The sequence below is a fragment of the Argentina silus genome (assembly GCF_951799395.1).
Source record: "Argentina silus genome assembly, chromosome: 16".
Lineage (NCBI taxonomy): Eukaryota > Metazoa > Chordata > Actinopteri > Argentiniformes > Argentinidae > Argentina > Argentina silus.
The window spans coordinates 3,075,450-3,085,384 of NC_139670.1; the positions used below are offsets into that span (position 1 = coordinate 3,075,450).

Consider the following 9,935-nt stretch of genomic DNA (forward strand, 5'->3'; position numbering starts at 1 on the left):
TGGGATCTGTTACTGGTTGGCTGGTGTCTGGCTGTCTCTCTCTCTCTCTCTTATGTGAGGGAAAACTCCCTCAGGGGAGCTGAATTTCATGCCTTTCCTATTCAGTGTTCATCTGCAGTAATTAGTCTGTAATGTGTTAGAAAGAATTGCTGTCTCAGAGGCTGTGGCCCCTAAAGGCATGTGTGAACACATCTTATTCTAGCATAAACTCCACAATAGACCTCTTGAGCTGTTTTCTGGATGATGATGTGGAATGGAGGGGGGAAGGGAGGTAGGGAGGGAGGAAGGGAGGTAGGTAGGGAGGTTAGGAGGAAGGGAGGTAGGTAGGGAGGTTAGGAGGTAGGGAGGGAGGGAGGAAGGGAGGTAGGTAGGGAGGTTAGGAGGTAGGGAGGGAAGGAGGAAGGGAGGTTGGGAGGGAGGGAGGGAGGGAGAAAAGGAGAGAGGGAGTGGCTAATGCTTACATTTCAGGAGAGTGAACATCTGTTCGCCACACTCAAGCCAAGCGGGGGTGGGCTGGAGTGAGAGGCAATCCTCTGTGTCGACACTTCTGTCTCACCCACGCTCTCCTCCTACCACCCACTAACAACACACACACACACACACACACACACACACACACACATCATCCAACACACACACACATCGTCCAACACACACACACACACACACACACACACACACACACACACACACACACACATACACACACACACACACACATCATCCAACACACACTGTATATGCACGCACAAACACACACACAGACTGTGACTGTACACACTCTCTCAGCATTTCAAGAGGCATGCTAATACTTATAGAGTGAGGTAATGTCACTTGGAGTGGCCCGGGCTGTGTTCAGATCAGAGTGAGTGGTTCTTGTGACTGTCTAGTTCTGTTGCTGAAAGACAAAGCATGGCTGGAATGCCTGAGGGTTAAGTCCTTAGAATGGAGCCAGCTACAATGCTACAAATGGACACACACACACACACACACACACACACACACACACACACACACACATTCAATGCTAGTCATTGCAGGAAATCTTTTATTGGGAATTTCCTCAATAGAGAGAAAAAATGTAAATATAACTCCTGAAGTAATGCCTTTCTGCTACGCAACTCAAATTAACTTAGGAAACCGTTAAACTTGTGCTATGTTAAGAGCCACCCTCTACTTAAATGGCAGTTTGGGGGGAAAGCCAGAGCTATGCTTTATGCAATGTCTGTTTTTGATTCACTGTAGTGTGTGTGTGTGTGTGTGTGTGTGGGGGGGGGGGGTCAGAGAACCAGAGAACCAGAGAACCGTAGCCTTTTTCCTATAATTTATCGCTGCAGACGTCTCCTCTGACATTTCTAAATTCTTCTGACATAAAATCTCATATAGAAGGGAGTTTGGCATGAAAGCTGTAATGGATGTGGAGAGGTGGGGTGGGTAAAGGGGTGGATGGGGAGAGGGGAGGGGGTTGGGGGGGTGGGGGTATGATCTCAGCCATATGTGTCACATATGTGTGGTACAATAGAGATGGAAGAACAGACAGGAGATCTCTGTGGAATACCAGTTCCTCTGCCAGTGTTCAGGGCCCCACGAGATAGAGACAGAGACAGAGACAGAGATAGAGAGACATTGTGGGGTGGGGGTGGGGGGGGCCTTAACCCACTCCAAATCATAACAACCATCTCTGGGCAGTTGAAAATTGATACTGCCTCCAAAACAATGGTTCCTTGTTGCACTGTCTTGTGTTAGAGTCTACTGTATGCGTTAGCTCATCCTGACCAGGCTTTGGAAAGCCTGGGGAAACGGGTGGAGACCTGTAACATCCTTGCCACACTCCCAACCAGTCAACAGGCAGCTCGAAACAGAACAGCCAATAGTTTTCACTGATCCCCACGTGGGTCGTCCTGGAAAAATAAAACCATTTCGCCAATGTCCACGTCCCTAAATGTCACTTGCTAGCATTGTTAGCTAAATTGATTGGGTTAATTTTCTCTTTTCAAGAGTAACGAAAAAAAGGGGGTTATAGGATTGTTGTTCTCGAAACATCACCTCTGCTCAGAGCCAATCAAAATGTGACCTCTCACAGCTGCCCGCGGCCACTCTCAGCCAGCCAGCCATCCAAGCGAGATCGGCTAATCCTGAATTACCCAGACATCCAAATAAGGCGGGATTTGCACGTATGGCTACACAAGACTAGTCTTTCGGCTACTACTGCCTTGGAACATTTCGCTGAACATGATGATGGATGGTAATGAGATGGTGCCAGGATCATTAATCATGGGCTGTGATTGGTCAATTGGCAGCTTCCATTCACGACAATTAGCTGATCGTGAACGAACCCTACAGAGTGACCAATCGGAGAGTCAGCCTCTCGTTTGAAATCTGGAATGTCGAGTGACATGAGGGCAAAATAGCAGTGGTCCTAACCCGGCCTGGAGCATAGTCCACCACTAGAATGTGCTCGTTGGAACATTCCTCCAAATTCCTGTTGACACTGTTGTCCACTTCACAACACATTCCCCTATGTTTAAGATACCTCTGTCACATCAGTATTAGGCCGTGTAGGCCTTTATCTCACAGCTTATTCAAGAGGTGAGATGTATTGGTCCCAAGGCTGAATCAAAGTGTGGTCCTCCAGGGCTGGTATACTCTTGGGTCAGTGTTTGATGGTGCTTTAAACCCCTGTCTTTGTTCACCCATAGGAGGCGCTTGTGTTCTCGTATGGGACGGGTGGCCTGCGTGTGCTTCCACTAAACTGGGTGAGGTTCTGTAGCTAATGGTTACCTGCCTGCTTGTGTGTGTTTGGAGACTGGTAGAAGACTGGTCCCTATTGTCTATCGCTAGCTCCCCTCCTCCTCTCCTTTAGAGTCCTAGTAGGAACCTATGGTACTGTCTCTGTGTCTCCTCCCTTGTCCTACAGGGGTGCTGTGCACTGTAAGGTGGTTCTCTGTCGATCTTAGCTCCAGAACCTGTGGTTGTTTTAGTGATTTGGTAGATTAAGTTAATTCCTGAATCCAATTTTGATCCTCTTGTGTTGATGGTCTGTTTAAATTGCACGCCTCAGTAACTAATCATCCTCGACAATCATGATTATGCTACCTCTTTGTTTGTGTGTGTGTGTGTGTGTGTGTGTGTGTGTGTGTGTGTGTGTGTGTGTGTGTGTGTGTGTGTGTGTGTGTGTGTGTGCGTGCGTGCGTGTGTGTGTGTGTTAGTGAGATTCCCTCTCCACTGATTTCCATTACAATCCATCTGACTAATCATTTGCAATAACAAACACCATCCCATCTCTAACTCCTCCTCAGAGAAACACACTCCGGCGTGGCTCCCTGCTAACACCTGTCTCTCTCTCCTCCCCTCCTCCTCCTCCTCCTCCTCCTCCCCTCTTCCTCCCCACCCTCAGGGCAGCGACAGTGAGTACGAGGTGGACCAGAACCGTCAGAAGACCCACTCCTTCGTCAACCACTACATCAGCGACCCCACCTACTACAACTCCTGGCGCCGGCAGCAGAAGGGCATCTCCCGCGCCCAGGCCTACAGCTACACCGAGTCTGAGTCTGGCGACCCGGACCACTGCCCCCCGCCCCCTGTGGTGCCCCCCCTGCCCCCTCTGCCCCCCCTCCCACCCCAGCTGACCTCCAACAGCCCCACGCCCATGTCCCAGCCCCAGGGCCAGGGCCAGGGCCAGGGCCAGGGCCAGGTCCAAGGCCCGGGGCAAGGCTCTCTGTTCAGGCCTAAAGGCAGCCGGACTCCCACCCCCTCTCAGCAGAGCTCCAACCCCCCCAGCGCCCACAGCACCCTCTACCGCCCCCCCAGCAGCCTGGCTCCTGGCTCCAGGGCCCCCATCGCCGGCTTCTCCTCCTTCGTTTGATGCTGAGAGGGAACCCCTTCTTCTGAAAACCCACCCAGCGTAACGTGCGTGTGTGTGTGTGTGTCTAGAGAGAAAATAACAGCACACAGCAAAGCCGACACGACAAGTCGACCATTTTGTTTTCTTTTTTTTCTTTAGTTTTCTGTCATGATTGGTATTATTCTCATTTTCTGAGTGTTTCTTTCTTCTTTTTTTTTTTTCTTTTTTTTTTTTTTTTTTTTACTGCTTTATGTTCATGGATCATGCATACTGTATACATACAGGACAAAAGTGATATATTTCATTTTCAGTACTTTTTCCTTGTGTGTGTGTGTGTGTGTGTGTGTGTGTGTGTGCCAGCATAGTGTTTCTTTGTCTTTCTTCCTCGGAGAGAGCAGTCACTGAGAAAGTGATGGTATCTATTGGCTTTACTGTTTGTTTTTGCTGCTTGAGCGAGTTGCATGAGGTTTTTTTCTTTGTATCATTTATTTCCTCTTTTTCGTTGTTATACTTCTACACACATTGAAAAAGAGACGAATCGATTAGATTCTGTATAAAGTCACAAGATTCTGTGAAAAAAAAATTATCTAGAGGAAAAAAAAAAAAGTCTCCTGGCATCGATCCACACTTGGACAACAACAACAACAACAACAAGGCAGTGGATTACAAAATGGAGTTATATAAATGAAAGGACTATTGTTTGAAGGACAAGAGAGAAAGAGAGAGGAACCGAATTTAGAAAGGACAAAGTGAACGTATGAGTAGAAGAGACAAAGTACAAGACACATCCCTCCCAGTACGAGACACATCCATCCCAGTAAGATACACATCCATCCCAGTACGAGACACATCCATCCCAGTACAAGACACATCCATCCCAGTACGAGACACATCCATCCCAGTAAGATACACATCCATCCCAGTACGAGACACATCCATCCCAGTACGAGACACATCCATCCCAGTATAACACACATCCATCCCAGTAAGAGACACATACATCCCAGTATAACACACATCCATCCCAGTAAGGGACACATACATCCCAGTATAACACACATACATCCCAGTAAGAGACACATACATCCCAGTATAACACACATCCATCCCAGTAAGGGACACATACATCCCAGTATAACACACATCCATCCCAGTAAGAGACACATACATCCCAGTACGAGACACAAGGACGAGCGTTTGGGGCCGATTTTATCCACTGCTTCTTCAGCTGTTGTTACCTGCCTAGTTCCTGATTGGTCAGAGGACATAGGAGACCTAGTGACCTCATCCTGACCAATGGACCTTGAGACTCCATGGATATGACTCACTGGCATACAGCACACGCACCTCAGAGTTTTGACAGCGTTTAAGTGTCAAAGGTCAAATCTCAGCGGCTCTGTGCTATGCTCCAAGTGTCCCTGGGAGATGGGAGGGGTCCAGGGGTAACTGTATGTCTGAAGTGAACACATGTTGCTGTTGAGGTCTGCAAGTGTTTCTTTGAGTGTTCTTCAATGGATCTGAGATGCCTTTGTAGATTATAAAAAGTAAAGTATATCTATGAGAATCTGACACCACTTGTATAAGACAAGACTGCTGTGGCTCATCAGACCCTGAGAGCCTTCTTCTGGATCTGACAGGTGTGTGTGTGTGTGTGTGTGTGTGTGTGTGTGTGTGTGTGTGTGTGTGTGTGTGTGTGTGTGTGTGTGTGTGTGTGTTTGAGTGTTTGAGTGTTTGAGTGTTTGATCTGCTGAAACACACACACACCTTTATGGTCTTACCCTCTGTGATGTCACTCTCTCGCCTCCCCTCATCCCGCTGCATCGCCGCCAAGGTCAGTGACATCATGATTCCGAAATCAACAGGAAAGAGGTGGAAGTCATAGCAACACACAGCCAGCATCTCCTCCGGCTGTTCCCACATGCGAGCAGGATCAGCTGATCCCTCTACCGCAGGACTCTGCTGATCCCTCTGCTGCAGGACTCTGCTGTTCCCTCTGCTGCAGGACTCTGCTGTTCCCTCTGCTGCAGGACTCTGCTGTTCCCTCTGCTACGGGACTCTGCTGTTCCCCCTGCTGCAGGACTCTGCTGTTCCCTCTGCTGCAGGACTCAGCTGTTCCGTCTGCTGCGGGACTCTGCTGTTCCCTCTGCTACAGGACTATGCTGTTCCCTCTGCTGCAGGACTCAAGGACTCAGCTGTTCCCTCTGCTGCAGGATTCTGCTGATCCCTCTACTCAGACTACAAGGGCAATGGTGATATCTCTGATGGAGATGCTAGTGCTAACACTATTACTAATGGTGGTGGTGGTGGTGGTGGTGGTGGTGGTGGTAGGGCCTGGTCAGGTGCTGCTTTCTGTCAATGACATCATCATCACAGGACGGGCTGAGCCGGCGTCAAGAGATGATGTAATGGAATTGCCTCACTGAAATCACAGTGTGTCATGGTGATGATGAAAAGGAGGGAAAATGCACAATGCAGGTGTAACTTGAGACTGTTGTGTGTGTGTCTGTGTGTGTGTGTGTCTGTGTGTCTGTGTGTCTGTGTGTCTGTGTGTCTGTGTGTGTGTGTGTGTGTGTGATGGTAACACACTTCTTCAAGCTTTATAGAGCATCCACAGTGCGTCTGGTGGATCAAAGAGAGGACCGGAGGTTTCACAGCAGCGGGACGCGATGCCCAGGAGGACAGAGCAGGTTGGCACTGCCCTCGAGGTGCCCTCCTGAGAGAGGGCACATATATAGTACAGACTCAGTGGTGTGTGTATTCACAGTTTTCCATAGTTTCCCAAAAAAAAAAATCCTCATCTGCTTTTTTCTCTGTGGGGTGATTTCACTGTACGCAAAAAAAAAGCTTATCATTATATTGAATCTGAATGGATATATATGATCACGGTACATTTCCAAAATAAATTATTTTTCAATGGGAGTCCTGGTACTGAATGGTGTACTGCATATGAAAGTGTACGTGTGAAAGGAGGGGAGGAGTGGAGGGAGGGAGGGATGGAGGGGAGAGGGTTTAGGGGTGGAGAGGAGAGGAGAGTTGATGGGATTAAAGAGTGGCCTTGAAAATTGTATTACTGTCGCCATGGTAACATACACTGAGATGGTATTTACAGTAAACAGTGCATGTGTGATGTACACAGGGAATGCTGGAGGGACATGAATGGGAGGAAATGTTCACCAACACGTGAAATAAATGTTATTTTCCAACAATGATAATCTACACTGATTTCACAATGAGGCCTCTTCACTCTTTAAAACATGAATATTTGTAAAGTCCGACATTAGGAGGGACAGTAAGAATGGTGAACGCCATTGTGTGTGTGTGTGTGTGTGCGTGTGTGTGTGTGTGTGTGCGCGCGTGCAAGCCTGTTAATATGTGTCAAACACCCATAATCCACTGAGCAGGGGAATCCCACCTGGTCCCCGTTGGGTCCTCCCGTTAACGGGCAGAGATAAACAGGATCAGTGGAGCTGAGGAATCCTGTTACGTGACCATATACAGCTGACCCCTGCTGACCTCTCCCTGCCCAGTCCGTCCTCTGGACTGGACCAACGGCCACTTCACACAGGTGACCGTGATACAGAGTCTATTAACACACTTCATCAAGAAGAGACACAGAGGCTCCTCTCACCTTAGTGAGGGCCTCTGCCTCTACTTCAGAGCTCAGAGAAAAGAAAAAAAGATGTTCCTTTCTTTTGTTTTCCCCTCCCTCCTCTCCCCCTCCCTCCCTCCCTCTTTCCCCCTCCCCTCTCTTTTTCTTCCTCTATGTATGATCATGCCAGCCAAGCCAGCCAGAGGAGAGGCTGCTGAGAGACAGAGAGACAGGGGACTGAGGTAGAATGGAGGGGAAGGACTACAGGGTGTCAGGGACAAACCACAGGAAGTTTCAAATTCATCAGTGACACTAAATCATTCATCACCTCTTCACTCTCTCTTTTCTCTCTCTTTCACTTCTATCCCCCCCCCCTCTCTCTCTCTCTCTCTCTTTCACTCCCTCTCTCTCCTAAACGTGTTAAACCTGCTTCTTTAAAACACATGTAACATACATGTCTGTTGTCATGTGTTTTGTGTTTTACCCGTGTTAGTCCCCCAATGACTACCAGGGGCTATTTGGGTCCTGGCGGTGTCAAAGCTGGTTACTTACAGAACGTAAAGATCTCCCAACGCGGTGACTGTCCTAACCTCATTCCCCGTCACCCTCGACCTGAGCGTAACATTGTTTGTAGTGGGTGTCAGATGGTGTTGGAATCTAATTGGATCACAGTCAACCTGATCCATCCCTAACCTACTACCGTGTTGGAGCCAGGGAGAGCAGAGACAGGATTAGTTAGGATGGGACACGAGATTGGAATGGGCTGCCACCAGAGCTAATCCCTCTGTTGAAACATCTCTCTCTCTCTCTGGGGGGGGGGGGGGGGGAGGGGTGAGGAGGGGGGTAGCTGTCTCCATTCATGTGTGTGTGTGTGTGGGGGGGGGGGGGGGTCCTTAGAATTACTGAGGAGTCCCACAGAGCCCCAAGATATGCATGGAAAGAACATTTAACGGTACTGACAGAAGGTGAAGTTCAAAGGGCCTGGAAGCACTGTCTTCTAATTGCTTCATTTGACAGTGGTCTCAACCAAGGATGAGGGGGGTTGGGGGGGATTGGGTACGATTCAGGCTCTTTGGATAGAAAAGGATTGAGATAGTAGCAATAGCCTTAGAATATGAATGGCTTAAGAGGAATTTATGTTATACAGTATGTAGCCATTATGTGAGCATTACACGTATGGTTACATTTGCTTTTGCATTTATGGCATTTAGCAGACGCCTTTATCCAAAGCGACTTACAACAAATACATTTGTCTAAGTAAGTGAATCATCTATCCATCGGTCATCATAAGAAAAAGTAATCTATGCTAGGACCAGGGGCTATTTTTTTTAAATTAATTTATTTACAGTAGAGAAACTTGTACAAGTGGGGATGAAGAGGTCCTCAGGAGGGACAGTTAAGGTGTAATCATATATCATCTGGATATGTTATTTTGGAGGCAGCTAAACTTGGAGGAGTTATGATTTATGTGGTGGAGCAGTTTATCAGACTGGCGCTGTACTGTAGTCTATGCCTGGGCCTGTCTAGTCATGGGAAACCCGTTTGGGAACGCTGGACTCCTCTCTGTGGCCTGTTTCCTTTCCATAATGCCAGCCATGGCTGGGGCCTCTCCCCGGCTGGAGCCTGTGGAGGAGTCGAGAGTCGGGACGCAGGGACGCAGGGGTGCAGGGACATTGGGACACAGGGACACAGGGACTAGATTCAAGGGTCTGTGTAGTATGGTTCAAGCCACAATCGGAACACAAACAGGGGCATGTTCATGTTTGAAAAATGTAGATGCTTCCTTTTCTATGAGTTGGTGTTTTCTCTGTCAGGGCATGTGTGTCCATCTGTCGAGCAGATCTATACACTCTTTTTTGCTTAAATCAGCCTGTTAAGAATTCGTTACGTTATTGCCTTCCCAGACCCTTTGTAGTGATGTGGCACATGTGCGGATCAATCCGGTCGATATGTGTTCTCTTTAACAAATTAAAAAGGCCCCCAAACCTCCAATCATTATATTTCCTGTACTCCTACACACACACACACAGAGAGTTGAATTTTGGAGATGCAATAAAGCCCACAAAAGGCACACAAGGAAGTAATCCTAAACCCCAGAGGCCCAGGGTACCATACCATCAAAGCATTGTGTTTAGGCTCCATCCCATTGAAGTTCTGAAGGACCCGGACTTCAAGAACAACCCATAAAGTTCTGGACCCCTAATTGGGCCATTATAGCGTCTGAGGTCCCCTGATGGTATTATCAGGTGCACCAATCAGAGGCTTGTCGTGGGCGTTAATGCTAGCCGTCACAAGAGGCAAGGTTCACACCTGAAGGCCATATGAGCGTAATGTACACAGGTGACATACACACACACACACACACACACACACACACACACACACACACACACACCCATGTACTGTTGGAGTGTGAGTTGAAGGCGTTCCGTGGATGAGTTGGTTACTGCACCATGCCTCCGATATCATCAGTCTGAGTTCTGAGTTGATGAGTAAATAGAA

General features: G+C 48.2%; 1 protein-coding gene across 1 annotated transcript in view; it reads left to right on the top strand.

Annotated features, from left to right (window-relative positions):
* Nucleotides 1-3,865, top strand: part of sdk2b (sidekick cell adhesion molecule 2b) — a gene marked incomplete at its 3' end in the record, with an annotated part of 42,028 nt that extends 38,163 nt beyond the window's left edge. Inside the window, exons 35-36 of the mRNA XM_083687592.1 lie at nucleotides 2,700-2,756; nucleotides 3,398-3,865. Of these exons, the coding sequence (XP_083543718.1) occupies nucleotides 2,700-2,756; nucleotides 3,398-3,865 (525 nt within the window). The remainder of the gene's footprint in view (nucleotides 1-2,699; nucleotides 2,757-3,397) is intronic.
* Between the last annotated feature and the right edge of the window lie 6,070 nt (nucleotides 3,866-9,935).